The sequence below is a fragment of the Gymnoscopelus microlampas genome (assembly GCF_963454915.1).
Source record: "Gymnoscopelus microlampas genome assembly, chromosome: 8".
Classification (NCBI taxonomy): Eukaryota; Metazoa; Chordata; class Actinopteri; order Myctophiformes; family Myctophidae; genus Gymnoscopelus; species Gymnoscopelus microlampas.
In genome coordinates this window covers 48,000,130-48,012,867 of record NC_139945.1, presented here as the reverse complement: position 1 = coordinate 48,012,867, position 12,738 = coordinate 48,000,130, and the positions used below count along the sequence as shown (strand labels likewise).

Here is a 12,738-nt window from a genome sequence, read left to right as displayed (position 1 = left end):
TGCAGCACAGAGCGGTCCCTCTCTGCTGCTGAGGATAGAAGGGCGGGGGCTCAGGAGGAGAAGAGGGGAGGGGGTGGTGCTGACTCCAATCTTTTTATAATCAGTATCCGGGCACTCAACGATGCAACTCTCTCTATGGCTCCCACCGTCTCTTTCTCTCTGCCCCTCCCCCCAATGGCTCTCTGTCTATCTCTCGTCTCTCATACTTGCACACAGTATTTGAAAGAAGGATTCTTCATTTATCTACTTCCCTAGCTATATAGAAAATAAACACACCTCAAGAGCTTCGACTTCCTCTTTGTAATAGATACTATCTCTTACACACTTTCTTCTATTTCTTTCTTTTCTCTCACAGTTCTCCATCATGAGCCCCCCTTAAAAGTGCAACCACGTTTTCTCTTAGTAGTTCTGCAAAGCAAAGACACATCAGCCTGGCAGTTCATACTAGAATGGTATATTTTTCTGGCTGAATACAAATGCATAACACACACACACACACACACACACACACACACACACACACACACACACACACACACACACACACACACACACACACACACACACACACACACACACACACACACACACACACACACACAGTACTGCCTGACAACTGAACTAACTCGCATCTGTCTGTCGGCTGGTCTGGGTGCTGCAGTATCACATTGTTGTCACCTTATTTTGGTATCATTCAATCTTGCACAGGGGCTGTTTAATTGTTACTCTTTCCTTGCTGGATGCTGCGATTAGCAGGGACCTCCAAATGCTATGAGGTGATTTGTAGTGTCTATTCGATATGTATTGTGATTTTGAGTTTGTCAATCTGTAAATATTCTTTTTCAATATTCAAATGTTCTTTTTTTTTAGTGTTAGGGGCTCTAAGGATAGTGTCTGTTGGTCAGTCCGTCCAGCACTGTACACCCAAACAAACAATATCTTTTTGAAAACTACAGGGTGGATTGCCATGAAATATAACTCCATGCTCCATGGATGATGAACCCTACTGATTTTGGTGACTCCCGGATTTACTCTAGCTAGCCCCACCCTTAGATCAAAATCTTCACTTTTACACAAGATGTCTCAAAATGGGCAGATTGCCACAGTACTTGCTGAGCACTTTCATATTCTTCGGAAGATGAGCCCTAGGTGGGTCACTATGACCTTGCCTCTAGTGCCACCCTCAGACCAAAATGTCAACTTTGCAGGCAGGGTATCTCATCATCTAATAGGCAGATTGCAGGATGAACCCTACTAATTTTGGTCTTTTCTATAGCCCCTCCTGCAGTGTTTGTACATTATTTGACTTGTGCATGCTCACACACTAAACATTGTTGTTTCAGCATTGTTTCACTGGCTTTGAACATCAAAATATGTATTGATTCTAAAAATATTATGGCGTTTAAAAATGTTTTAAAAACATAATTTAATCTTTTACCCTATCCTTAGTGATTACACCGGCACAGTCCTTACTCTAGAGGAGAACTTTCCTTGTCACAGCTTTACAAGGTCTACTATTTTTGGTAATGTGGTCCATTTCTGTACCTGTCAAGAAGCCCCCTGGCAGCTGTAATAAGAAGAACTTATCCGAGCTGAAAAGTGCTGAGCTATGGGGTAGAGGGGGGAGAATGACTACCCTGCCCAGTGCCTTTTGTTTTATGATGACAGCGCCAAGCAAGCAGGCCAGCAGCAGCTGCCCTGCTAGCAAAATATATAGTATGCAATGGTAAATGGAATGTCAATGTTGAATGTATTGCATGCATGTTTTTAGTTTTGTATTGAAATGCATATTATTTGCTAGATGCAGTGTGTAGTTTGTTTACCACAATTGAGCTGTTTACGATGCTGATGTCTTGAAGCTGGCTTGTGAAAATGTAAATGCATTCATGACAACAGAACAATTTGCCATATAATTTAGTCTAATACGTTACACTATACACATCATTTCAATGAATGGGAGGTACGTACTCTGTACATTCCCAACTTCAGAATGTGAAGTGGATTCAGGGACTTTAGAATCTATTCTTATTACACACACACACACACACACACACACACACACACACCTACCATGGCAGCCTCAGCAATGACTGCCTCAACAGTGCCTTTATGTTGACGGTACCAATGAACGGTTAAGATGGATGTTTTACCAAGTAGCTTTTGTGTTTTGATGTTGACATTTGAGTTTGTTTGAATCAAAGGAAGCTGCACGTCACAAAGTGACACGCTTCTCATGCAATGGAAACACGGTTGACACTTTGTTTCCGAATTGGCAACTTCCTCAATACAAGTGTGAAAACCAATGGCTGACCAAATAGTTTAGAGTAATGTGTTGTGTACTATTACATTTTATTATAGTGCCAAATGACAACAAGTTGTCTCAAGACACTTTACTTATAGAGCAGAGACCAGCCAGGCTCTAGGGTGGGGTGGGGGGGGGGGGGGGGGGAGAGAAAGAGAGGGAGGGGGAGAGGGACACACAAAGATGGACAATATGACTGGCTTACATTCTGGCTGGCATGTAAGAAGTCAAATGGAACTGAAATGAGCATATTGTGTGAACTCACTCAACCAGCTACTTCTCCTCTACCCCCTCCCCCCTTTGTTTCTATCTGATGCAATATCAATGCAAGGACTTCTGAAATCTTTCTTGATATCAGAATATAATATCTCGAAACAGACAATTTCACACACAACACATACAAACACAGGGTACATTCTCTCACACAGTATTCAGAGCAGCGTATGGCATCTAGAGGCAGGCTGGCTGTATCTTTAAGCCCAACTATTAGTTGGAGTGTAAAGCGGTTTCTATGTGACAGTGTGCAGAGTTGGGAGGTTGAGGTGGGGCGGGTGTTGGTGGTTGCTGACACTTCCGGGTAAAGCAGAAGATGCTTCACCACCAGCAGGATAAGTTATGCCCCAGCCCCTAGCAACAAGATCTGTAGAAGTACAATGTTGCCTGGGCTCAACACCCAGAGGAGTTGTAGCTTTCCTCCACACAGTCTCAGGCTGCATGAACAGAGCATGCATTGCTAGAAAACGATGCTGATTCCAAACCGTAGAATGTGTCCGAATCGACCATTCAATGACCCAATGGGGCAAGTTGTTTTTACACTGTCAGTGGTGTGGTTTCAGGTCTGCAGAGCTTATTTTTGTAAATGATGTTTGACATTTCTAACTCTAGCTAATGGTGATGTTCCTCTGTATGGTTGTTATACTGCCGGCAGCACTGATCTACACAGGGAGTTACAGTACTGCAGCATTGCAGTTACTCACTTTCTAATGGTGTCAGGCCTGCCTCTCGGAGTCTCTCCCTCTGTGTGCTTTTCATTCACTTCTAGTATCTCTGCTCCTCCCTGCTTGCATGCCATTGTTTTCTTGCACAATTATATATTTTAATGACCACACTTCAGGATGCTTTAGTCTTCTTTTACAAGCTTTATTTATTGCACTGGTGAAACAAAACATACGTTAATCTCTTGGGTAGTTCAACCTTGTTCTCAGTAATACCCCTTTGCCACCAAAATTAGCGAATATAATACAGCCAGCTATAATAGGCGTGTGACTCCTTTCCCATTGCCAGTAGATGAGTATGCCTCTCTGCTTTTCGTGTCTGGTGTCTCATGTTAAATAAAGTCATGAACATAGTTGTAATACAACAAACATGTAGTCTGCTGTAGGATGTGAAACTTTCAACTACTAATAATAAAAACGGCAGAATGAATGAATTGCTTGAACACCTTTGAACACCATTTTTTTCCAGGGATATATAATGAATTTCAGACACCAAAGACACTTTTCAGTCTCTGTTTGTTAGATCAGGGGGTGGGGCCGGGGGGATTCTTCTCTGTACATTTTGTAAAGAATTGTTGTTGGTTCTGGCCATTCATCAATTCACTTATAAAATACTGTAAATGTACTGTATTTGCATTATTAAAATCCAAGTTTAGGTCCAAAACCGACCACTAACAATTGGAGCTCAAACGGATAAAAACCCCTGACTACTTAAGTTAAGAGTCATTTGTCCCGACCAGGAATGAATGCTGATTGTAACTGTCCCACTAAAGAAAAAAGTCAGATGTTTATGTGTGGGTTTTTTCCAGGGGGAAAGCCAATTTGTGTTTGGCGCTACAAGTGTCGAGCGACACATCGCACTTTGTGTCTCACTACGTTCTGAGATTTGTGCATTAATACTGTCTGCTACCAATACTGTAAACAAGGACATGAATGTGGTCTTGCGCATTTCCGTGGTAGCAAGCATACCCCTGTCTTCCCAACCAATCATGTTTTGTGCCAGGGACCCCCCCAGCAGAAAAGATTTATGTTAAATAAATTCAAACATAGCAGATGTACAAGCACGCAGCGCGGCACAAAGTAATTTAAAAAATCTTAACACTTTCAAGATTTTCAAAGATTTTCAAAAATAGTAGATGTTCAAGCTCGCCGCACGGCACGAAGTGACATGCTGTGAGCATCTAGATCTGCTACTTGAAAACCACTGTTCTAAACCACTGTTCTAAATCCTAAGATTTTTCTGAAAAAACGTATGTTGCCATATATGTATATATATATTATATTCTTTCCCGGTTTTAATACGTTTTGACTAAACCATTTCAACTCATTACAAATTTCAAAGGTGTAACAAAATGAATAAATTACTGTCCCTGTGCAAATGTAAATTATTTCCAGTCAAAGAACGAATGTCATTTGTCACCGTGTCCTTATATTTGCAGTGGTGACATTGATGGGTATCGGTGTGCTCCATATTTTGGTTTCTCTGTGTGGCAAGGATGCACGTGTGTGTTTCCTGTGTTGCTATGTGGAACCCAATTAGGGTTGACCTGGCGGAGTGCCATTAACTGCTGAATCTGAGGGGGGCAGACTCGGGTTGGGCTGATCTAAGTTTGGCATTGGGTCATCATCCTGTGGCAATTAAGTGTTATCTCCTGTGGCATCGGGAGGAGCTGGGGGAGTTGTATGCTCTTCCCCAAAGTCGACAACCTGTAAAGGTGCTGCAGCAGGAGGAGGTGTGGATGAGGGTTCATTATCTGGCGATGATGCTACTGGAGAGGAAGTTGCAGAATGCTCCTCCTCAAGGTCGACATCCTCTAAAGGTGTTGCAGCAGGTGGAGGTGTGGCTGATGGTTCATTAGTTGGTGATGATCCTTCTGGAGAGGAAGTTGCAGAATGCTCCTCAAGGTCAACATCCACCAAAGGGGCTGCAGCGGGCGGAGGTGTGGACGCTACTGGAGAGGGAGGTCTCTCTGTGTTGTGGATTTCCTGCAGCTGTGTCACCTCTACAACAGCCACAGCAGTCCCATTGCTTGCATTTACCTCATCTTCCCTCACGTCCCTTCCAAAGGTAGTTCCTGGAGTAATTACCTGTAACTCTTGCTCCATTTCAACTTCCTTGAGCAAGGACAGCCTCTTGGAGAGCCTCTGTGGCAGGAAACCGGACAGAGAGATTCGATTGGATGACCTCCGTTCCACTTGGCCATTATTGTCAGGTCCCTTGTCGAGAAATGGCGAAGGGCCAGCCCAGTCTGCCGTGTCCGCCTGCTGCTTTCGGAGTTTACGTTTCTTCAGATAGATCAGCAGAAAGCCAAACATCATCAGCACCAGTGCCCCTCCTATCAGCACTGCCACTGCTGTAGCATGACTTTTCTCATTGGAATTTGCCCTGTTTCGGGGCTTTGGTGATGGAGTACTCAGTTTTTTCTTGGCCTTGGTGGTGGGGATCATTGGCTTTGTTGAGGCCTTGGATGTTTTGGATATACTTTGGTGACTTGTTGAGTCATTTTCAGCAGGCCTGGCAGATGTCCCTCGGGTGGAAATATGGCTTGTAGGTTTTGGTCGCTCAGTAGATGGAGGGGTTGTGTTTGAGGTGGCATTGGCAGGACTCTGTGCTGGACCGGTTAGATCTTTATCAGTAGGGGAGACAGTCTCGTCTGTACCTTCTGTTTGGGAGAAGCTGCTGGAGTATTCTGCTTGAGTAATTAAAGCTGGTGTTGATGATGTTGATGAGTCCATTTGTGTGGACTGTATTCCAACCGTTGAGCTGTTAGTCTGAGACAAGGCCACACGCCTTGTCTTGCTTGGAGTTTGTGATGGTTGGATTTTCATAGACTGATTCAGAATGATTAAGGATGTGGTGGAATGCTCTAATGCTCCAGGAGTGGCAGATCTGTTTGTGGCCTGAATTGGACTTGAACTGACTTGGCCACCTGATACCTTGCTTTCCATTTTCTCTGAAGTACTTGCCGAAGACTTGTTTGGTCGTGTCGTCTGTCCATCTGTTTGGCCTAACGCCAAGGCTCTCTTGGTCCTCGAACTCAAAGGACCTGTTGACAATGATTTAGCCATGACTGTGTTCTTTGTTGATAGGTAGTCGTGAGCCTGTGATGCAGAGGTGCGATGTTGCTGGGCCGTGTTTGAAAAAGGCTGTCTTGTTTCGCTCACCATTACCTCAGCAGTAGTCAAATTTACGACGTTAAGCGTCTGTGCAGGTGTCCCTGTGCCATGTAGTCTCTGTGGCAGCAGCCACACACACATGACACACACAAAATGCAGTCCCTTCATACTTTTGTTCTCTTTTCTGACTGGTTTCTGCTTTGTCTCGGTAGCTGAGGAAGAGAGCAAAATATAATTTGTCATTTAAGCATGATAGGGGATCTATAAACATGCTGTCTCATGAAGAAATTGTGCAAGAGAGTTTCAGCAAAAGGGCAGTGTTCTGAAACCTGATGCCTATCATCATTTCCTCAAAATGTAGCTATGTAGGCATTGTATTTTGAAGTTCCATGTGGGGTAGATTTTATGCATCACAATTGACATTATTTGATTTCTCCACAACATAATGGTAGTGCACTTTTTTTGTGTGCACTTTTTTGTTGACTTTGCCTTATTTCGACAAGACTGTGAAGAAAAGCAGTTTATTGATGACAACGAGAAGGGATGATGTGCAATATAGGTCACTAAGCCAGAATCTGAACCAGGGTGTTGCAGCCATACGGCCAATGCACCAAGTGGTTCAGTATGCTCTGAAGCTTAAATAAATAAATGTTTCATCAAGAAATTAACCTTGATATGCAGATACCCACATAGAAGACAGAACAAGGATTTATTCCCCCCTAATACTGTACTAACATTCATTTGGAAGGATTAACATAACTTTCCCTGTTTGGGTGTTTTAACAATCAACCCCACATGTACAAATATGCGTTAACCCTCATGTAGTTACTAAATTATTCTCAGCTAATGTTTTTTAAGTCTTTTATCGGCCACCTCGCCCCAGTGTCGGCTCTAGCCGTTCTACATCTATTCAAGACAGTGTAATTCAGTGCAGTCCACCACAGCCACAACAGCTGGTAAATTCCAAAATTCAAGAGGTTAATTTAAAATTTGACCAACCGTGTCCCTCTTTATGAAAGCAAGACATTTGTTCCTGTACATGTGACTGGTAGAATGAATTTAGCAAAAGAAATTTGCATTTGCAAGTCGGTGGTAACTTCCTCCCCTAGTGTTATTGTGTGTGCCTTAGCTTTATTGTATAAAAAAAGTACTTACCAAAACCTGAACAGCACAGTAGTGGTCTTATTCCGGTATGTGTGAAATTAGAAATAGTTATCCTTCAGTTGTCTGCCCCATGTTTGAAATAAAGCATTAACTAAGGAGGGAGAGTTGAGGAGGACTTTTGCCTCATTTACAGGAAGTGTAAGTGTTCCTCACACTTACATCTGAAGTGAAAATAGACCTCCCTGGGTGCCTTTTGACTTCTGTGTCTTTGGGTGTGCTGTGCACATTGACTCACTGTATGTCGTAAACCGTTAGTGTGAGATGCAGATCTGACTGCATGTCATAACATCAGAAACAATCTGTTCCCTGTGAAAGTGTTTCATATCTCCATGTAGAGGTATGAAACACAAACCTGTAGTGTTGTGGGCCACTTCAACAAGTGGCCACTTTGAATTTGTTGCATGCATTGCATTTGGGCTTGCCTTTCCATTGTAATGTTTAATATTCAGTATTATTTGAGCAATTTCATACATATCATCAGGACTTTCGCGTTTATAGTTGTTAAACTATGAACATTAGACTGTCCATTACACTTACTTACTTTACCATTATATATCCGCTATGAAACTCAATTAAAGTCTAGACCTTGATTGTCTCCAAGGAATAAATGTTTCACCCGATCTCACTTTGCTCAATATAAATAGATTTACACTTTATGTATTTATGAATCCGGGAAGAACAAATACCTGTTTACCATTGTGGCCTGATGGCATATTGATTTCTGCTTATAACAGTAATTCCCCGCACATAGTCATGAAATGCACTGGTTGGCATGTCTGATCAATTTCAGATTAAAATGTCTTTAAAACAGCTGCACTGAAAAGCAATTTTTCTGGTACATTTGTATTTTATCTACATTATTATTGTTCCATGTCAAAATACTGGGCTTGCTAAATCTGAAAAATGTTGTTAATTTTATTCTTTCTGACATCTCCATGCTTGTCAGACATGTTCAGATAATAGTAATTTAGTTCGTAGATATGCATTAAAGGACATAAGGTTGCCTCAGGCCAACTCAGCAGCCAGTCATTCGATTAAATTCATTATCTCAGTGGAACCCATAAAGGGAGAACCATGTGATTAGTTTAATAGTGTGAACAATTAAGCGTCTAACATCTGCTTCAGCGCTATCTTTTAGTAACGCTTTGCCTCACATTGATTGGTTAGCCATTTACTAAAGCTGATAACTGTTTCCATTAGGGGTGTGCCGATATATCGTCCCGCGATATATCGCGATACGTTTTCGCGACGATATGTATCGTTTTGAAAAAAAAAAATATTATTATTTTTTTTTTACAATCACAATAATCAGGCATGCAAACGGCCCCGAAGTGAAAAGAGTGACAACATGTTTTTTTTTCGGGTCAGGTGTCATACTATTTGGATTCAAAACGGCTATTGTAGCTGAAAAGCTACAAGTTTGCATGTCTGAATAATGCAAAAACAGAATTATTTGTTTGCATTTTCTTTTTTTCTCCTCCATATATTTTCATAATAAAAAAAGTGCGTATCGTATCGAAATCGTATCGAAGTTGTGAGCCCAATATCGTATCGTATCGTTTCGTGAAATTAGTGTATCGGCACACCCCTAGTTTCCATTGATTTGAAAAAAAAAGACTATTCAAAAAACAAAGATTTATTAAGGATCCAGAGCTTAAATAGATTTTACATACAGTAGAGCAGAGTTAGAAACTTTAGTTGCAAAAGGAAGTCTGCAGTAGAGTGAAGACTTGTGAGAACAGTTTAACTGATACGTGAAGGTCAGCACAGAAGTTTGAAGGATGTACTGACCCAGCTCTTCGCCTGTCATAGTAACAAAGCTTTTTAAAAGTGCACACTACAGTTGGGAGTGCAGTGCACGAGGTCTCTGGTGTAAAATGTGGACAAAGATTGAGATTGCTTTGGATGACACTTGAATCAGTTTGCTGCTCTGGGTGTTGTTATGCTGCCCTCTTGTTGTCATTTGTGTGTCTAAAGTTGATCTAGTCGCTTTAATTTGTTATACAGCATGTTAGCATACTGTATGTTGCTGTATGTTGGAAAGTGAACAAAATATGCATAACCAAGTACTGTGGTCTTGTCTGGATGTCTGTAAGCAACATAATAGTAGTATAATGTTGTACCCCTTTGTTAGATCTATTAAAGTTTATTCATAAGCAATATAAAACCATGTTGCTTGCTTTGTCAGTGTGCATCTGATATAAGGAAAATGTACACCTCCCTTGGGGTGGCATTTCCTTGAATATAAATATTTTCACTTCCCCTTGGGGTTCAGCTGGCAAGGAGACTCTTTGAGATGAGTCACTCTCCCATCCTAATATTCCAAACCTTACCTGTAAGGGCAATTAACTTGTGCAGTTCACATTCCTGACACACATTTACATTTTTACAATCCTAATTACGCTGACCAACCTTGTCCTCCTTGTCCAAAAATTAAAAAAAATATTTTTAGTAATGGATACATTTGAGTATTACCTGACACTACCATGCATCAAATCCATAACATATTCAAATGTAATAGTACAGTGTGAAATTAACTTAACCCATAACCCAAATGAACCATGAGAAATGTAATCTAAGAGTTGTTGCCGGGAATTTGAATGAAGTACAGTAGATTAGAAATAGAACATTGCATTGAGGTGTAGTGCTGAGCTGTCCTGGATTCTGCGCTGACTGGAGCTCAGCTGTTGCACTTTGCTATCTGTACTTTGGCACTGTGCGCTCCATCCTCCTCACACAACCAGGGGCATGTCCTCTAGATCTCTGGGGTTGTCCATGCACGAGTCTCTGGAGCTGGAACTCGGCAGCGGCGCCCGTGGCATGTCTTCGCCATCGTTTTCCTCGCCCATGGCTCCTTCCTCAAGCCCCGCCTCGCCCTGCTCCTCCCCTGATTTCCTCTTCTCCTCCACCTCCCTGTCTGCCCTGACCTCCTCCAGCATGACGCTGGCGTCACACGGTCCCATCAGTCCTTCTGCCTCGGGCCGGTCCGTTCCCCAGTACCCCGTGCCACTCACCAGGTCCACGTTGCTTCGGGAGTGGCGCGGGGCACGCACCCGGCGCTGCAGGTAGCACACCTGGCAACCCAGAGCCACGGTAATGACGAGGAGGCAGAGGATCAGCGCTCCTGCCGAGGCCACGGCGATCACCCCCATCTCGGTGTCGATCAGGCAGTCGGCGCCGGTGGCGTTGTCGGGAACCGGGTAGAAGGGGTCAGTCTGGTCACTAGTAGCGGGATGAGACTCTGCGCCGGGTGTTGATTTTTCCTCATGAGCTTCTGTCGGGCTGACGTAAGGCTGGTGTATTGTTACATCGGTTTGGTTTGCTGTGACAGGAGATGCTGCCAGTCTGAGCAGGAGGAACAGGCACACGGATATTGCAGAGTTTTCCATTGTGCTCTGTAATGGGAGGAAAGAAAGAACCAAAAAACAACTGCAATCATTAAAACTTCTGTTCAAACTGGTGAAATTGAAGAGTTTATTAGTCCGATGATGAAATATCGTCAAACGGCTATAATGTTTTTATGGTATAATCGATCTTCTCTCTGACTACTGCAGGGAAAGTTGGGATCTGTTAATCTCACTCCAACTCAGGGGGGAGTTTTAATCGAAACTTTGTGCTTCCCTAATTTCCATGTTAATTAGCCTGGATAAGTCTTATTCTCACTGTCGCACTTTACAACTGGACTTGCTATTAACCACTTACACCCCAACAGCTCACAATGCGACGCAACGCGTCGCATTGTGAGCTTGTCGATCGGCTATTTTCAGCGAAAGCTTTCCCCACAATAACAGAAAACAGAAAAGACACTATCATGGTGTCTCCGGTTAGGGACTCCGGTTACCAAAATGGGGTTTAAGTGGTTAAAGTGTTACTCAACATGAATTTTAATGTACTGCTGTTCCCAGGATCTTCTTTTTCTCCACATATTATGCCCCAATTTCCTGAGGAATTATACACGCCTGCCTTCTTAAAGTTCTTTCATAACGTTTTTGGAGCTACAGTATTTCAAAAGGAAGGTCAAGTACTACTGACAGATTGTTTTTTATAAGTTGATTTTCCACTCAGAGTGGAGAAATGGATTGTCACAGATTTTCTACTATCCATTGCCAAGAGAGAATTTTGCCCCATTTAGAATTTTTGATTTCAATGCCAGTTCAGAAAAAGATTATTTATTAGAAATGCAGATGAGCATGTGTAACACTTACCGTAATTTCTTGGTCTGTAGCGGAGTGAAAGATGTGTGAATATCAGAGAGAGGAGACACCTGCTGAAACCGGAGTCACTCTTGAGAGACTATGAACACACACTTCCTGTCCCTTCTTTATTCAGCCAAGTTATTTTGGGCCTCTATCTTGGTACCACCGAGGTTAATTGCATTCTGTAAGAGAAACAAGATAAAGAAGGAAGCATGTACATTGTTACATTTTGATGTCTACAATTGAAGTGTGTGTAATTACTACAAGCAGGCCATGAGATTTCAGTGCCTCTTCCAAATCAGGCATTCAAATAAAAAAGATGAATAAATTGTGTTTTGAGCAGGCTTTTAGTTTGCTACCCACTCATGTTGAAACGAGAACATTTCCTCACTGCTGTAACAGGCTTGATGCTCGATGATTTGACTGACCTTTGTTTTGTCCTGTCTTCAGGTTCAAAACGGGTCAGATCAACGGTGACCTGCTCATCTATCATGTCCTCCTCACCCTCAAACCCTACTACGCCAAGCCCTATGAGATCGTGGTGGATCTGACACACGTGGGGCCCAGCAATCGATTCAAGACCGATTTCCTATCCAAGTGGTTTGTGGTCTTCCCGGGTTTCGCCTATGAAAACGTGGCAGCCGTCTATGTGTACAACTGCAACACCTGGGTGAGAGAGTACACCAAGTACCATGAGAGGCTCCTGACAGGCCTGAAGGGCAGCAAGCGGCTCCAGTTCATCGACTCCCCGGGCAAGTTAGCTGAGCACATTGAACCCGACCAGCAGAAGCTGCCTGCGGCCACGCTGGCCCTGGAAGAAGACCTCAAGGTGTTCCACAATGCCCTCAAGCTGGCCCACAAAGACACCAAGGTCTCCATTAAGGTAAGCCTGAGTAGTAGAGGTATTTGAATGGACCACTGGTGCATTTGTTTTGTTTTGTTTTTTTGTACTCATTTATTTTTT

The 12,738-nt window shown here is 42.8% G+C and overlaps 3 protein-coding genes across 6 annotated transcripts in view; 1 reads left to right on the top strand and 2 right to left on the bottom strand.

The window, feature by feature from the left end:
• Positions 1-12,738, top strand: part of LOC311050996 (neurofibromin) — a 122,007-nt gene that overhangs the window by 76,766 nt on the left and 32,503 nt on the right. For all 4 annotated transcript variants that reach the window (XM_084065306.1, XM_084065304.1, XM_084065305.1 and 1 more), the window contains one exon: positions 12,225-12,657. In XM_084065306.1, coding sequence (XP_083921432.1) covers positions 12,225-12,657 — 433 coding nt within the window. The remainder of the gene's footprint in view (positions 1-12,224; positions 12,658-12,738) is intronic.
• On the bottom strand, positions 3,200-7,720 carry LOC311050393 (uncharacterized protein). Its single transcript, XM_084064464.1, has 2 exons — positions 7,570-7,720; positions 3,200-6,626 (listed from the first exon to the last, which is right to left on the bottom strand). The coding sequence occupies exon 2, from the start codon at positions 6,580-6,582 to the stop codon at positions 4,936-4,938; it is 1,647 nt and encodes a 548-aa protein (XP_083920590.1). The 5' UTR covers positions 6,583-6,626; positions 7,570-7,720; the 3' UTR covers positions 3,200-4,935.
• LOC311051002 (uncharacterized protein) lies at positions 9,179-11,813 on the bottom strand. The gene is made up of 2 exons (XM_084065327.1): positions 11,784-11,813; positions 9,179-10,973 (listed from the first exon to the last, which is right to left on the bottom strand). Exon 2 carries the CDS (start codon positions 10,965-10,967, stop codon positions 10,311-10,313), a length of 657 nt encoding a protein of 218 aa, XP_083921453.1. The 5' UTR covers positions 10,968-10,973; positions 11,784-11,813; the 3' UTR covers positions 9,179-10,310.